Here is an 18,273-nt window from a genome sequence, read left to right on the forward strand (position 1 = left end):
CATTTATTTCTAGATTTATCTTATTCTTTGTAACAAATATAAGAAGCGCCACAGAAAATACAAGATAAAATAAAATAAGCAGCACCTCTAACCAAAAAAGGCGAAATTGTGTATAAATAAAGAGTGCGCTAATTATTCACAAAAATGCAAGGATAAATAATAGAACAAATAAAGTCCATAAATATAAACATAAGTCCAGCCACCATAAACAGTGATAATCCGATATCAACTTAATGTCAATCTTGAAACAAACACCCATGTGCAAATCCGGCACCAGATGAAATTAATACACTCACCAGAGCTATATGCTGATTAAATTATAAACCAGCATGATAGCATTTTGCTCTGGGAGCGATGACGTCAAGTGACGAAACGCGTTGGATGTGGCCTAGTGGATGTGAGGTCGGGACATTCCTTCTAGCTGTCGGCTGTGAGATCGCGGTGCAGGAGGTTCGTCCCTTGGTTTTTTCCCTCGTGGATGTGTTATTATAGAGGCTGTCATTGCTGGTGTCGGCTAGACACCTTCTTTGTGAGTGTTATACTTTACTAATAAAATTTTACTGGTTTTAAACGTACTGCACCATCATATCTCTTCCGATTCCTCCAGCTTTGCCCATGTTATTGGAAGGCCATTTGCTGCTTAGCTGTTCCATATGTGCTGATTGGATCACTATTGGTTGCTGTTCCTCTACTGGGATATCCTGCAGATCATCGCTCCCAGAGCAAAATGCTATCATGCTGTTTACAATATAATCAGCATATAGCTCTGGTGAGTGCATTCATTTCATCTGGTGTCGGATTTGCACATGAGTGTTTGTTTTCAAGATTGACATTAAGTTGATATCAGATTATCACGGTTTATGGTGACTGGATTTATGTTTATATTTATGGACTTTGTTATTTCTATTATTTATCCTTGCATTTTTTGTGAATAATTAGCGCACTCTTTTCTTATTCTTTATGTAACACAGAATATTACACTGGATTGCACAGAAGATCATGTCATTGACCTTCCTGGACCAGCATGTACAGTGAAGGGAATAAGTATTTGATCCCCTGCTGATTCTTATGATCATCGACACTCCACGAGGTGAGATCTTGCATGGTGCACCAGACCTAGGGAGACTGACAGTTGTTTTGTCTTTCTTCCATTTGTGAATGATTGCACCAACTGTTGTCACCTTCTCACCAAGCTGCTTGGAGATAGTTTGGTAGCCCAGTCCAGCCTTGTGTAGGTCTACAATCTTGTCCCTGACATCCTTGGAGAGTTCTTTGGTCTTTGCCATGGTGGAGAGTTTGGAATCTGATTGTTTGATTGCTCCTGTGGACAGGTGTCTTTTATACATGTAACAAAATGAGATTAGCAGCACTCCCTTTAAGAGACTGCTTCTAATCTCAGCTTGTTACCTGTATGAAAGACACCTGGTAGCCAGAAATCCTGCTGAATGATAGGGGATCGAATACTTATTTCCCTCATGAACATGCAAATCAGTCATCATTTATTAGACATGCATTTCTTTTTAATTTTTTGTTGCTATTCTGTCTCTCAGTGTTACAATACACCGAACATTCCATTTTTAGACTGATCATTTCTTTGTGTGTGAGCAAACATTCAAAATCAGAAGGGAATCAAATACTTATTTCCTTCACTGTATATACGCCTTCATTACCAGGCCGTTTTTCATGGTTTGAATGATGTGATAGTTTGATTGACAGTTACTCAGTCATGCAACACTGTACCCAAATTACAATGTCTTGTAAAAGTATTCATACCCCTTGAACTTTTCCACATTTTCTCATGTTACAACTAAAAATGTAAATGTATTTTATGTGATAGACCAACACAAAGTGGCCATAATTGTGAAGTGGAAGGGAAATGATAAATGGTTTTCAAAATTTTTTACAAATAAATATCTGAAAGTGTTTGTATTCAGCCCCACTGAGTGGAAAATTTCAAGGGGTATGAATACTTTTTCAAGGCATTGTAATTTAGCCCCTTAGCAGCCAAGGGGCACAAATCTACCTGGCACAATTGACCGTATTCCACCAACGCACTGGGGATTATATACTAAAACTGGAGAGTGCAAAATCTGGTGCAGCTCTGCATTGAAACCAATCAGCTTCCAGCTTTTATTGTCAAAGCTTAATTGAACAGCTGCACCAGATTCTGAGTGCTCCAGTTTTAGTAAATCTATGCCTCTGTCTGCAACCATTCAAAAGTACAGTATATATAACGACCTTACCTGTAAGGCTACCACATATAAAGTAGATAGTGTCGTCAACAACATAGCGGCATACAATGATTTTGATGGAAATCTGTCAGCTGCGTATACCGACAATGCATTGGAACTATATAATTACTGTTGGCTGGCAAATTAATCGACCCAGGCTGTGGAGCAATGCTTGGGCTTACATGGCAGGACTAAAGGATAAGGTAAGTAACCAGTGACACCAAGAATTTATTCTTCATGTCACTGACCGCCAGTGTGAGGGAGCACTTTACCACTGACCTCCAGTATCAAGGAGCACCTTACAGCTGACCTCCAGTATCAGGGAGCACTTTGCCACTGACCTCCAGTATCAGGGAGCACTTTGCCACTGACCTCCAGTATCAGGGAGCACTTTGCCACTGACCTCCAGTATCAGGGAGCACTTTGCCACTGACCTCCAGTATCAGGGAGCACTTTGCCACTGACTTCCAGTATCAGGGAGCACTTTACCACTGACTTCCAGTATCAGGGAGCACTTTGCCACTGACCTCCAGTATCAGGGAGCACTTTACCACTGACTTCCAGTATCAGGGAGCTCTTTTTTCCACTGATCTCCAATATCAGGGAACAGTTTACCACTGACCACAAGTGTCAAGGAGCACATTACAGCTGACCTCCAGTGTCAGGGAGCACTTTATCACTGACCACCAGTGTCAAGGAGCAATTTACCGCTGACCACCAGTGTCAAGGAGCACTTTATCGCTGATCTCCTTTGTCAGGGAGCACTTTATCGCTGATCTCCTTTGTCAGGGAGCACTTTATCACTGACCACCAGTGTCAAGGAGCATTAACCACAGACTGCCAATATGGGTTCAGGTTTACAAAGTCTAGTGATGTTTGATCATAAGCCTGTGAAGTTTATCTGGGAAAGTGAAATGTTTGTACAACTTAGGAAGTGATTTTATATCTGATAAGGTCGGGGATCTGAGAAAGCCATAAAAGTGCAAATCCCTTTACAACAGGCAATGATATTTGTGTATGACAAGATAAAACCGTCATTGCATATTTAGCACATTACTGTTCCCAACAAAACACTGGTTACATAATTACATAGTTAGTCTGGCTGAAAAGACACAAAAGTCCATCCAGTTCAACCATTAAAAAAAAAAAAAAAAAAGTTATAATCCTACACCCACAGTTGATCCAGAGGAAGGAAAAAAACCCAGCAAAAGCATGATCCAATTTGCTCCTGCAGGGAAAAAAATTTCTTCCTGATCCCCCCGAGAGGCAATCAGATATTCCCTGGATCAACTTTCCCTATAAATGTTATATCCAGTTATATTCTGTGTATTCAAGAAACAATCCAGGACTTTCCTACAGCAATCCACTGAGCTGGCCGGAACCAACTCTGGAGGGAGTCTAATCCACATTTTCACAGCTCTCACTGTGAAGAAACCTTTCCATGTTTGGAGATTACATTTCTTTTCCTCCAGACGCAAAGAGTGCCCCCTTGTCCTCTGTGATGACCTCAGGGTGAATAACTCTACACCGAGTTCACTATATGAACCATTGATGTATTTATACATGGAGACCATATCCCCCCTTATGTATTATACATGGAGATCATATCCCCCCTTATGTATTATACATGGAGATCATATCCCCCCTTATGTATTATACATGGTGATCATATCCCCCCTTATGTATTATACATGGAGATCGTATCCCCCCTTATGTATTATACATGGAGATCATATCCCCCCCTTATGTATTATACATGGTGATCATATCCCCCCTTATGTATTATACATGGAGATCATATCCCCCCTTATGTATGATACATGGAGATCATATCCCCCCCTTATGTATTATACATGGTGATCATATCCCCTCTTATGTATTATACATGGAGATCATATCCCCCCCTTATGTATTATACATGGTGATCATATCCCCTCTTATGTATTATACATGGAGATCATATCCCCCCCTTATGTATTATACATGGAGATCATATCCCCCCTTATGTATTATACATGGAGATCATATCCCCCCTTATGTATTATACATGGAGATCATATCCCCCCTTAAGTATTATACATGGAGATCATATCCCCCCTTAAGTATTATACATGGAGATCATATCCCCCCTTATGTATTATACATGGAGATCATATCCCCCCTTATGTATTATACATGGAGATCATATCCCCCCTTATGTATTATACATGGAGATCATATCCCCCCTTATGTATTATACATGGTGATCATATCCCCCCCCCCCCCTTATGTATTATACATGGTGATCATATCCCCCCCCCCCTTATGTATTATACATGGAGATCATATCCCCCCTTATGTATTATAGATGGTGATCATATCCCCCCTTATGTATTATACATGGTGATCATATCCCCCCCCCTTATGTATTATACATGGAGATCATATCCCCCCCCCCTTATGTATTATACATGGAGATCATACCCCCCCCCTTATGTATTATACATGGAGATCATACCCCCCCCTTATGTATTATACATGGAGATCATACCCCCCCCTTATGTATTATACATGGAGATCATATCCCCCCCCCCCTTATGTATTATACATGGTGATCATATCCCCCCCCCCCTTATGTATTATACATGGAGATCATACCCCCCCCCTTATGTATTATACATGGTGATCATATCCCCCCCCCCCTTATGTATTATACATGGAGATCATATCCCCCCCCCCCCCTTATGTATTATACATGGAGATCATACCCCCCCCCCCCTTATGTATTATACATGGAGATCATACCCCCCCCTTATGTATTATACATGGAGATCATATCCCCCCCCCCTTATGTATTATACATGGAGATCATTTCCCCCCTTAATCTCCTCTTCTCAGTAGAGAATACATTCAGTTCCTCTAATCTTTCCTCATAGCTGATCTCCTCCATGCCTCTTATCAGTTTGGTTCCCCTTCTCTGTACTTTCTCCAGTTCCCCAATGTTCTTTTTGTGAATTGGTGCCCAAAACTGAACCGCATATTCCAGATGAGGTATTACTAATGATTTGCACCGGGGGGGGGGGAATGATATCTCTCTCTGGAGTCTATACCTCTTAATACAAGAGAGGATTTTGCTCGCTTTAGAAACCACAGCTTGGCATTGCATGCCATTATTAACCTCTTCATGCCGGCCACACACAAATGTGCGGCCTCCTGGTGTGTGGGCCTAGACGCCGAGCGGCCACACATTTGCGTTAAATTAAAAAAAACGTGCTGAGAGCGTGCGCCCTGCGCGCTCCCAGCACACATGTCCGGTACTCATGGAAAGGTCCCGGTCTTCTCTTTCGATCGGGACCTTTCCCGATCATGTGACCGCCGTGACGACGCGTCACAGCGGTCACATGATCCCTAAACCCCGCCTCCCGGCTTCCGAAACTCTTAAAGTAAACCACATCCACGGCCACCGCCACCCCTCTGTCCAAGTATACCACGGCCACCCACAACCTTTTCTCTGTTCAAGGTTTTGCTCACCTCCTAAAAAGAAATCAGATTTGTTTGACAGCTTCTGTCTTTCATGAATCCATGCTGTCTGTTGCTTAAAATATTTTTTTCCAGCAAGAACTCATCTATGTGGTCTTTTATTAAACTCTCCAATATCTTCCCAACTATAGAAGTTAAACTAACAGGTCTGTAATTACTTGGTAAAGATTTTGATCCCTTTTTAACTATTGGCACCACATTGGCCTTAGGCCAATCCAGTGGTACTATGCCAGTCATTAAAGAGTCCCTAAAAGTTAGAAACAATGGCTTTGAAATGACAGAGCTCAATTCTTTAAGGCCTCGTGGGTGTATGCCATCCGATCCATGTGCTTTATTCACCTTTATTCTGTCTAAATATTTCTGGATCATATCAATTGTGAGCCAATATGGATCATGTGGAGCTGTGGCAATGCCATGCCCAGATAACTGGTGTTATCTATATATTTTTTAAAAGGAATTCAAAAGTAATTTTCAATCTTTGTAAGCCTGCAGTTTTAATAAAAATTATACCTGTCGATCTTGCTGTGACGATCTTTGTTCAGACTCCTAACAACTGTCTCCCAACTGCGCTCTTGTGTTGTCACCCTGACACCTACAAACCAAATGAAGCCTTAATGCAAACATGCCAGCACAATACACAGGTATAGTCCACCATTGTTATAATTAGGTACCTGTTTGGCCTGTTTTGTTACTTTCAGGTGCTTGATAGAATTAATTCTTGTGTGGGCATTTTCTCAAGGATCTTTATTATATACACGTAACATCGACTTTCAAGTCTTTGTATGACCTGAACCCTAACAATCTTACATTTCAAGATTTTGGTGATTGCTATACAAGTTTGGCAGACTTATTAAAGTTTTATATAAGATCGGGTTACCTGTGACCCTCGTCCCCCATGATCTCTCCTGTTGGATTGGAGTCTTTGGTCTATTATATGGTTGGTTACTTTTTGACATTATATACAGTGTGTATATATATATATATATATATATATATATATATACACACACACATATACACATATACACACACACACTGCTCCAAAAAATTAAAGGAACACTTTTTAATCAGAGTATAGCATCAAGTCAGTTAAACTCCTGGGATATTGACCTGGTCAGGTAAGTAGCAGAGGGGGTTGTTAATGAGTTTTAGCTGCTTTGGTGTTAATGAAATTAACAACAGGTGCACTAGATGGGCAACAATAAGGTGGAGGCCATTGACATTTTTTTCTCTACTCACCTTTTCTTACTGTTTTTCAGTAGTTTTGCATTTGGCTAGGGTCAGTGTCACTACTGGTAGCATGAGGCCATACCTGGACCCTACAGAAGTTGCACAGGCAGTCCAACTCCTCCAGGATGGCACATCAATATATGCCATTGTGGGCGGCACAGTGGCTCAATACATGCCATTGTGGGCGGCACAGTGGCTTAGTGGTTAGCACATCTGCCTTGCAGTAAATGGGTCATTGGTTTGATTCCCGACCATGGCGCCTCCTGCATGGAGTTTGCATGTTCTCCCTGTGCTTGCGTGGGTTTCCTCTGAGTACTCCGGTTTCCTCCCACACTTCAAAAACATGCTGGTAGGTTAATTGGATCCTGTCTAAATTGGCCCTAATATGTGTATGTATGAATGTAAGTTAGGGACCTTAGATTGTACGCCCCTTGAGGGTTAGGGACTGATGTGAATGTTCAATATATATATATATATATATATATATATATATATATATATATATATATATATATATATATATATATATATATATATGTGTGTGTAAAGCGCTGCGTAAATTGACAGCGCTATATAAGTACCTGAAATAAATAAATAATTCCATTGCCAGAAGATTTGCTCTGTCTCCCAGCACAGTCTCAAACATGGAGGAGATTCCAGGAGACAGGCAGTTACTCTAGGAGAGCTGGACAGGGCTGTAGAAGTTCCTTAACCCATCAGCAGGACCGATATCTGCACCTTTCTGCAAGGAGGAACAGGATGAGCCCTGCCAGAGCCCTACAAAATTACCTCCAGTAGGCCACTGGTGTGAATGTCACTGACCAAACAATCAGAAACAGACTTCACGAGGGTGGCCTGAGGGCCCGACGTCCTCTAGTGGGCCCTGTGCTCACTGTCCGGCACCATAGAGCTCGATTTGCATTTTCCATTGAACACCAGAATTGGCAGGTCCACCACTGGCGCCCTGTGCTTTTCACAGATGAGAGCAGGTTCACCCTGAGCACATGTGACAGACGTGAAAGGATCTGGAGAAGCCGTGAAGAACATTCTGCTGCCTGTAACATCGTTCAGCATGACCGTTTTGGTGGTGGGTCAGTGATGGTCTGGGGAGGCATATCCATGGATGGACGCACAGACCTCTACAGGCTAGACAATGACACCCTGACTGCCATTAGGTATCGGGATGAAATCCTTGAACCCATTGTCAGACACTACACTGGTGCAGGGGGTCCTGGGTTCCTCCTGGTGCACGACAATACCTGGCCTCATGTGGCGAGAGTATGCAGGCAGTTCCTGGAGGATGAATGAATTGATACCATTGAATGGCCCCCACAGTCACCTGACCTAAATCCAATAGAATACCTCTGGGATATCATGTGATGGTCCATCCGACGCCACCAGGTTCCACCTCAGACTGTCCAGGAGGTCAATGATGCCCTGGTCCAGATCTGGGAGGAAATACCCCAGAACACCATCCGTTATCTCATTAGGAACCTCCCCCGACGTTGTCAGGCATGCATACAAGCATGTGGAGGCCAAACAAACTACTGAGGACCATTCTGAGTTGCTGCAATGAAATTTCAGCAAAATGGACTGGCCTGCTGCATGATTTTTTTCACTTTGATTTTCGGGGTGTCTTTGAATTCAGTCCTCTGTAGGTTGATAATTTTAATTTCCGTCAAACGATGGGGCATCCTTATCTTCCTAACACATCACCCCGTCCATGTCAGTATAGATATCCAGCAGGAGATTCTTCCCCATTGAGATCTGATGTGTTTTCAAAGTGTTCCTTTCACTTTTTTGAGCTATATATATATATATATATATATAGTATTGACTGAGAGGGGCTGAATACAAATGCACGCCACACTTTTTACATATTTATTTGTAAAAAATTTTGAAAACCATTTATCATTTCCCATCCACTTCACAATTATGTGCCACTTTGTGTTGGTCTATAACATCAAATCCCAATAAAATACATTTCCTTTTTTGGTTGTAACATGAGAAAATGTGGAAAATTTCAAGGGGTATGAATACTGTTTCAAGGCACTGTATATTTCTGTATTCGTATGGACCCTAAAAAAGTTTTTATATTTTATGATGTATTAAAAATAAAAGATTTTGATAACATAGCTCATGATAATTCTAAGTTAGTTTGGCACCTTCAAAGGCTCTTGTATAGACTAGATTTATTTTCCTGCCTACGTTGAGTTCCCGGGTCTGTACACCTGCTATGTACATTACGAAGATTTCCCACCATCTCTTTGCTGAGTTCTTGGGTCTGTACCTCTTCTGCTCTATTATGAGGAGCTCCCACCTTCCCTGCAGTGAATTCCTGGGTCTGTACACCTGCTGTGCCCATTATGGGGGGCTCCTACCATCCATGCTGAATGTTTATTTAATTTATTTTATGCAGAATGTAAGAGGAGTAGCTGGAGCCTACAGACACTCAAAACTCCCAGGCAGGACAGGCACAGAGTCCAGCATTATGGCAGGGAGATCTCACTGTTAGAGTAGAACAAATAAGAAGCCAGGAGTTAATTCAACCCACCAGGTCCCACCTGTAATTAAAATGCCACTTTTAGATGGACTGACCCTTGAAACCAATACAGTTCCCTCTATTAGACAATACAACAGTGAACCATCCCCCATCACTTTGTTCTGTGCATTTATCTTGAGCTTCCAGGTGACCACTTACAGGCTTTCCATATAAACACTGGACATATGTAAGAAGATGAGTTTACAGGAGAACAATGTTCCCATTTGACTGTTTGCACACTTTGCATGATGGCTTCGTAAACTCTCTGAAGCTATTATAATCTGTTAAGTAGAAGTTTAACGACCGCATGACCAGTGCTGGCCAGGATATCCAAAATTACCCATCACATTACAGAGAATTACTATCCTTGTCATGCTTACTTGAACATTATAGAAAAACCACGAGCAAATTCTATTCCCAGCCAATAGGGCTCTGAGAAGAAAAGTATAAAATACCAGGAGACCTTGATTTCTGCATCTCCTCGCTCATCCAGGCCAGAACTGTCCCTACGCCAACATGATGAGGACCCTGTCTGTGTGTTGTGTCCTGCTCACTGTCCTGGTGGCAGCTGAACAAGCACAAGGAGATGGACAGTTCGTCAAACTGTGCGGCCGAGAGTTCATCAGAGCAGTCATATACACCTGTGGAGGGTCCAGGTGGAGGCGCTTCCTGGTTGGGAATCCCCAAGACATGGCCGGTAGGTGTAGGTGTTTTACAATCCTAGACGTGAGTGGGCTGGGTGTTCATGTCCAAAGGATGCTCCGAAAATGTTAGTAGCACTTGTGTGTAAAGTTTTTCATTAATCCAGGTCATGGTAAAGCTCCGGGGCTTCAAACTTTCTAAGCCAATGGGCTGATTTCCTTTCCTTTAGACTTTAGGAGGGCCAGATTGTGGCCTGTGGGAGTAGAAAATGCCTTAGATTTGGTGGTCAGCAGGGGTAACAAAAAATTAGGAGAAGCCTCATCATTGGTATAAGTGGAAGGAATAGTGTCTCATCATTGGTATAAGTGAGAGGAATGGTGCTCCATCATTGGTATTAGTGGAAGGAATAGTGTCTCATCATTGGTATAAGTGAGAGGAATGGTGCTCCATCATTGGTATTAGTGGAAGGGATGGTGCTCCATCATTGGTATTAGTGGAAGGGATGGTGCTCCATCATTGGTATTAGTGGAAGGGATGGTGCTCCATCATTGGTATTAGTGGAAGGGATGGTGCTCCATCATTGGTATTAGTGGAAGGGATGGTGCTCCATCATTGGTATTAGTGGAAGGGATGGTGCTCCATCATTGGTATTAGTGGAAGGGATGGTGCTCCATCATTGGTATTAGTGGAAGGGATGGTGCTCCATCATTGGTATTAGTGGAAGGGATGGTGCTCCATCATTGGTATTAGTGGAAGGGATGGTGCTCCATCATTGGTATTAGTGGAAGGGATGGTGCTCCATCATTGGTATTAGTGGAAGGGATGGTGCTCCATCATTGGTATTAGTGGAAGGGATGGTGCTCCATCATTGGTATTAGTGGAAGGGATGGTGCTCCATCATTGGTATTAGTGGAAGGGATGGTGCTCCATCATTGGTATTAGTGGAAGGAATGGTGCTCCATCATTGGTATTAGTGGAAGGAATGGTGCTCCATCATTGGTATTAGTGGAAGGAATAGTGCTCCATCATTGGTATAAGTGAGAGGAATGGTGCTCCATCATTGGTATTAGTGGAAGGAATACGGTCTCATCATTGGTATCAGTGGGAGGAATAGTGCCCTAAGGGCTGGATAAAGGCAAGCAAAAGGCCATATCTGCCCCTGGGACAAACTCTGGAGACCACTGGTATAGCTATTAGTAGTTAGTCACATTCAACTAGACTTGTTCTGTAATGTTGAAGACATTTTGTAGCTTTCCCCAAGCCACTCCTTCAGTTCTAATGAGTTTCAGGAAGATACTCCATATCTGTATACCTGCACAGGTAGCACCGACCCCTTAATTTGATCACCATGGAATGAGTAGATGTTGATTGTTCATCCTGTGCAAATTCTGAGCAGCTCTTTAAGAACCAGCCATCATTGTTTTAGTGGGTTGCTTTGTTGGCCCTCTCTGCAGTCCAACATTTCAATTTAATTTGGTAGGAGGTGGGTGGAAAATTGTCAGCCATTGTCAGCTGGCAGAATACAGTAGTTCAGAAGGGGGGATGAATGAAAAAAATCTATTTGTGCATGACCAGTTTTAAAAATGAAAGACAGGTATGGCAATTCTTACATAGTTACATTGGTCCAGCTTGGACCAACATAACTATGTATATACCATACCTGTGGGATGCCTGTGGAAGTTGGAAATCCCTGTAGTAGACTCCATGACTCCAGTGATCTCCACTAGCTTCTAGGTCCTGTGCTGAGCAGCTGGACTGCTGTTTACTGAACCCAGGAAGTTGCCCAATTGAAACCAATGGAACTATGCATGAAGTTAAAAAAACTTCAGTGTGTCACTCCCCCCCAATACTTACCTGAACCTGATCTTAATCTAGTGCTGTGCCCAAGAACAGTGGCTCTTCTGGGTCTCTACCTCCTCATTGGCTCAGACATAGCAGCAGGAGCCATTTGGCTCCCACTGCTGTCAATCTCAGCCAATGAAGAGCTAGCCGGGCTGAGCTCTGTGTGTCTTATAGATGCACAAAGCTGGCTTGCTATGGCGGCACTCGGCAGGGAAGAGGGGCCAGGAGAAGGATCGGGGCTGCTCTGTGCAAAACCATTACACAGAGCAGGTAAGTAGAACATGTTTTTTTTTTTCATTTTTACCTTTAAAATCACTTTAAGGTGTGAGTATAACCGTTGGGCTATCTTCCCGACTTGGATTAGAATTGCAGAAATGGTTTGGTAGTCTACGGAGCATCACCAACATTACAGAACGTCCAGTTGAAGTGGACTACTACTAGTCATTACCACATGCTATCACCAGATGGCACACATTTCCCTTGCACCACAACAGGGATAAATCTCATAGGTTTCATAATGTATGTGAACCCCGACAGCTAACATCAACCCAGGACAGGACCATGAAAAGTCATTCGTTATATCTGTTTGTAGTGCTACCCTCGTGAGGGCCGCTGTGTTGTGGGTTCCTCTAAGCTCTCTGCACAGCCAGGCAACAGGTATTTCTCACACAGACTTGTATCCAGGAGACAGTAGCCAGTCCATGGGTTTGGATTTGTTATTTTATTAGGGGAAATAACTTGGATGGGGAAATAGGGATTATGGGATGCCCAGTTGGCTTGTATCAATGAAGGGGGGACACGTCCTTCCCATGTACAAAGACAGATCCTGGACTGTTCTTTTTCTGAGAGCCGTTAATCTTTGCTGACCAGTAGCAACAGCCCTTTGTGGGCGAGGAACTAGCAGCCCCTCAAAAGCAGCTTAGCTTCTTGCAACCACATACAGAGATATCTTCCCTCCCCCATGTAGAACTGCTCCCAGCTCCATAGCCTACAGACACTACCAACCCTCCTGGCTGCTCAGAAGATCTCCCGGAACAAGGATAAAGATTTAAGCCCAGCGCTGTCCTTTAAAAGCTGCCGACTGTTCCAGGTCTCGATCCCATTCACTCTTCACTGCTGAATGTATCATCCTGAGGAAACCTGAGTCCAGCCTGGAGACCAGCCCTCCTAGACCTAGGGGGAACCCTTCCCAGGCACTGACAGTCTCCTCAGCATTCCATCTTCCACCTGACTCCTCTGTCAGCCTGATTCTCCCATATTTATGAGTCAGTCTACCACTCTACCAGGGCCTCCAAACCTGGGATTGGCTGGACTCCCATAAACATGCAGATTAGGTCTCCACCCCTTCCTGCTTACCGACTTCTTGAAGGTTCTATGGTCCTCCAGAGTAAGGAGGAGGCGATACAGCCACAACCTGTTAGGTCATCCAGCTGACCTGCAATAACCCGACTTCAATCACAGACTCACACAATTACCACGAGTCATACACAATGATTTTACCTGCAATACACTACACCAAGTGCGTCAAACTGCTGGCCCTCCAGCTGTTGCGACACTACAAGTCCCATCATGCCTCTGCCTTTGGGAGTCATGCTTGTAACTGTCAATCTTGCAATGCCTCATGGGACTTGTAGTTTGGCAACAGCTGGAGGGCCGCCAGTCACCTGTGCACTGCACTATTCTAGTAGCACACAAGAGGGTGCTACATGTTAATAAAAAAACCCCTGTTGATCCTATCCAGGGGTGGGCTGACCATTCAGGCACTCGGGCACTGCCCGAGGGCCCGGGGTCAGTAGGCGGCCCCATGAGATGCCGCTGGTACCTTTCGTAGGCTTTTTTGGGTGTGCTTTGAGTGTGGGTGAGGACACAGGGGCCCCATGATCCCCTATTGCCCGGGGTCCATGAGTTGTCAGTCCACCCCTGATCCTATCAGAAATCTTGTGAGATAATATCTTCTTGTGCTGGGCTCTTATTGGTTACATTGTTTCTGCTCTCTCTGGAGACTAGAGACACCTTTCCGCCTATGTGATGGAAGTGAAGAGAGAGGCAGGTGTTCTGTAGTTCTAACATACACCTTGTCCTAGGGTGACAACAGTGCTCCTCTATATAGTACTGTGAATGAGCGTTGTCACTGTAGGACAGGAAGTATGTTACTGGCAGGATCACCAGGTGAAAATACAAAGGGAAAAAGAGCCTGAAAAACAAAAATGAATGCAGCCACCACATCTAAGCATTGATCATCAGCAATATATTACATTTTATGTTCTTGAGTTAAGTTACTGTATGTTTAAATTGAATATTCTGCTGATGCCAGTGTTGACTTTTCCCTCGATGTTTTGATCCCACCACTTTCACACGTATTGTAGACCTGTCATAAACAGCAAAAAGCCTGCGCAATCCAGGAAAGTCATGGCTGGTGGGAGGAGCCATCAAGGTGCTGTAGAGTGGTCAGCACTGGCCCTGTGTGAGCTACGACTCCAATAGCTCATCACTGACCCTAGGTTCACATCTGCGCGGGTGGTGCTACGGCGGATCCGCACGAAAATCCGTGCACCCGCACCACCCGCACAGAGAAATGCGGACCCGCAGGTGGGTGCCATTTGTTCTACTGGCACGCCGCCTGCACTGAAAAACGCAACCGTGCTGGAAACCAAGGTTCCCGTGCGGGCTGCGTTTTCCGAAGAAGTGCACCGACTTCTTCCCTGCATGTCAAGGGGCACGTTCATTCAAAGGAATGGGCTCTCGTGCCAGCGCAGAAGGCGGCCTACACGGCCGCATAGATGTGAACCGGGGGGTTACACAAGGTTCTCCTTCCCTCCTGGCTGACCTCCAGCCTTCCCTTCAGTCTGGCACAGTTGTACAGAAACTGATTTCACTGCACACTGTGAGTTTTTCGCATTGTGCATTAGAAACATGCAGCAAATCAGATAGAGCATCATCTAGTCCTTTGTTCCCCAGCCTGACCAACCCTCGCCCTCCCCTTTCATTCATTGGATTTCATTTTTTTCCATCATGTAGGCTCAACCAGGGGCAGACTGACAACTCATGAGGCCCCCGGGCAATAGGGGATCATGGGGCCCCTGTGTCCTTGCCCAAACTCAAAAAACCCTATAAAAAAAAGGTACCAGGGGCATCTCATGGGGCCCCCTACTAACCAAGGGGCCCTCGGGCAGTGCCCGAGTTTCCAAATGGTCAGTCCGCCCCTGGGCTCAACATCACATATAGAGATTCCCTAGGGGGCTCTGCGAACTTATTCACCCTGCCTAGGAACAGGCAATCTTCCTAACTCCCCCCAAGGGCCAGTTTGCTGCTTGCATAAGGGCTGAGGGCTCTTGGGAGGAGTACTGAGGAAAGGTGCTGTGATGTTTTTGGTAAATATGTACAGCACCGTGCTGGCCCCTCCCACCAGCCATGATCAACCTGCATCGCATAGACAAGTACAGAGCAGGGGTGGACTAACCATTTGGAAACTCAGGCACTGCCCGAGGGCCCGGGGTCAGTAGGGGGCCTCATGAGATGCCCCTGGTACCTTTTATATAGGCTTTTTTGAGTTTGGGCAAGGACACAGGGGCCCCGTGATCCCCTATTGCCCGGGGCCCCATGAGTTGTCAGTCCGCCCCTGGTACAGAGACCTAGTAATGATACCACTCGGTCTAAAATAAGGTACGTATGTAATGAAAATGAAAGGGTTGTATCAGGGGTGGACTGACAACTCATAGGGCCCACGGGCAATAGGGGATCATGGGGCCCCTGTGTCCTCGCCCACACCCTAAAAAGCCTATGAAAAAGCCAATGAAAGGTACCAGCGGCATGTCATGGGGCCCCTTACTGACTCTCAGGCAGTGCCCGAGTGCTCAAATGGTCAGTCCCCCCCTGGGTTGTATTTAAAAGTGTTAATCATGTTGATTTGGGGAGAGGAACCAACAAAGGCCTAACAGAAGCAGATTAAACTTCAGCTTTAGGGGTACATTGGTTATTTCTGGACATTTTTGAGTGTTGTCCTAATTTTTACCTTGTGTATAATGGGAGGAAGAGTAACCCCAGCTGGCATTTATAAAAACACATGAAAAGATATATTCGATCTCATCAACCAATCAGAATTCAAGGAATCGTTTAGAAAAAAAGAAATCCTATTGACTTCCACCTTTCCGGCCCTCCAGTCCCAGCAACGCTTTAACTAAATTCTTTTCTTCTATCTGACATTTCATTGAGGATGCAGAAATATTTTCTTACTTCATTTCATAGAACGGGAGAATTTCCTTGCTTTCCATGCCGGTGACACAAAGGAGAGCGGACCCCTGCCATACCCAGCCCAGAAGATGACCAATCAGGTGGGCTATGAGGACCTCCAGCAGACAGGATCTTTGGAAGAAGTTTGGGGGTCTCAGAAGAACTCCATCCAAGAGAGACGTGACCTGGACGAGCTGCTGACCACAGCCTGCTGTAGGACCGGCTGCAAGAAGAAGGACTTGAACTCACTCTGCTAGGCGGCCAGATGAAACTCCCATGTTAGGCTGGTAACAGGGCGTGTTCTCTGTCACATGTCACACCTGTATGACCACACCCACCTCAGTGCAGGTGCTGATGATTCTGTTTCATGAACGTGTTTGATGCTGATTTGTAAAACTCCAGACCTCATTGTCATATCTCTGTACAGATAGCAATAAATATTATTATTTGCTGGGATTCATTTTCAGATTGATGAATTATGCATTGATGATACTTTCAGGTGTCACACTTTAAAGGGACCCTGTCGCCAGACCATTCATTAAAAAAAAAAAAAAAAAAGTTCATATGACCAATCGTGTTGGCTTTAAAGTGTTACTAAACCCACATCAGTACAATCAGTCTGTATATGTAGTAAAGCATGCTTGTTATACTCACTGTGGAACCTAAGGGGTGAATCCTCTGCATTGTGTAAAAAGGCTGTTTGATCCTGTCTTCTCTGATCCTCCCCTCCTTATCACCTGATAAGACATATGTGCGAAGTCAATCTGCACATGCTCAACTTGGTGTGTATTGCTAGAGAGGTATTTTTTTCTTGGGAGAGGGCATGTGATCAGCACAGGGCCAATCAGCAATGTCCAGACAGAGGTCAGGGGTTCTGCATCCTCCTAGAGCAGAAAGAAAAATCCTCCTATATGCTTTAACCAGTGCTCTGCTGGCCACTGATAGAAGTCACAAGACTGCCATATACTGCTGATGAGAAAGGTATTTAGCAGTTTATATTTACTAAAATAATTGCATTTCCATGTTGTGTGTACTGTGGGAGACCGGATATAGTGAATGCAGGGTCCGGAGAGACCAGATAGAGTAAATGCAGGGTCCGGGGAGAGCGGATATAGTGAATGCAGGGTCCGGGGAGACCAGACATAGTGAATGCAGGGTCCGGGGAGACCAGATAGAGTTAATGCAGGGTCCGGGGAGACCAGATAGAGTGAATGCGGGGTCTGGGAAGACCAGATATAGTGAATGCAGGGTCCGGGGAGACCAGATATAGTGAATGCAGGGCCGGGGAGACCGGATATAGTGAATGCAGGGTCCAGGCAGAGCGGATATAGTGAATGCAGGGTCCGGGGAGAGCGGATATAGTGAATGCAGGGTCCTGGGAGACTAGATATAGTGAATGCAGGGTCCAGGCAGAGCGGATATAGTGATTGCAGGGTCCGGGGAGAGCGGATATAGTGAATGCAGGGTCCTGGGAGACTAGATATAGTGAATGCAGGATCCAGGGAGAGCGGATATAGTGAATGCAGGGTCCGGGGAGAGCAGATATAGTGAATGCAGGGTCCGGGGAGACCAGATATAGTGAATGCAGGGTATGGGGGGACCGGATATAGTGAATGCAGGGTCCGAGGAGACCAGATATAGTGAATGCAGGGTCCGGGGAGACAAAATATAGTGAATGCAGGGTATGGGGGGACCGGATATAGTGAATGCAGGGTCCAGGGTGACCAGATATAGTGAATGCAGGGTCCGGGGAGACCGGATATAGTGAATGCAGGGTCCGGGGAGACCGGATATAGTGAATGCAGGGTCCGGGGAGACCGGATATAGTGAATGCAGGGTCCAGGGAGAGCAGATATAGTGAATGCAGGGTCCGGGGAGACCGGATATAGTGAATGCAGGGTCCGGGGAGACCGGATATAGTGAATACAGGATCCGGGGAGACCGGATATAGTGAATGCAGGGTCCAGGGAGAGCAGATATAGTGAATGCAGGGTCCGGGGAGACCAGATATAGTGAATGCAGGGTCCGGGGAGATCA

General features: G+C 44.8%; 1 protein-coding gene across 1 annotated transcript; it reads left to right on the plus strand.

Moving 5' to 3' along the window:
• Positions 1 to 9,993: 9,993 nt before the first annotated feature.
• On the plus strand, positions 9,994 to 16,692 carry INSL5 (insulin like 5). Its single transcript, XM_089687946.1, has 2 exons — positions 9,994 to 10,219; positions 16,252 to 16,692. Exons 1-2 carry the CDS (start codon positions 10,039 to 10,041, stop codon positions 16,491 to 16,493), a joined length of 423 nt encoding a protein of 140 aa, XP_089544072.1. The 5' UTR covers positions 9,994 to 10,038; the 3' UTR covers positions 16,494 to 16,692.
• The last annotated feature ends 1,581 nt before the right edge of the window (positions 16,693 to 18,273 follow it).

This window comes from Staurois parvus, unplaced genomic scaffold (genome assembly GCF_062004578.1).
Source record: "Staurois parvus isolate SC_StPar_1 unplaced genomic scaffold, SC_StPar_1.0 ptg000441l, whole genome shotgun sequence".
In the NCBI taxonomy this organism is placed as follows: Eukaryota; Metazoa; Chordata; class Amphibia; order Anura; family Ranidae; genus Staurois; species Staurois parvus.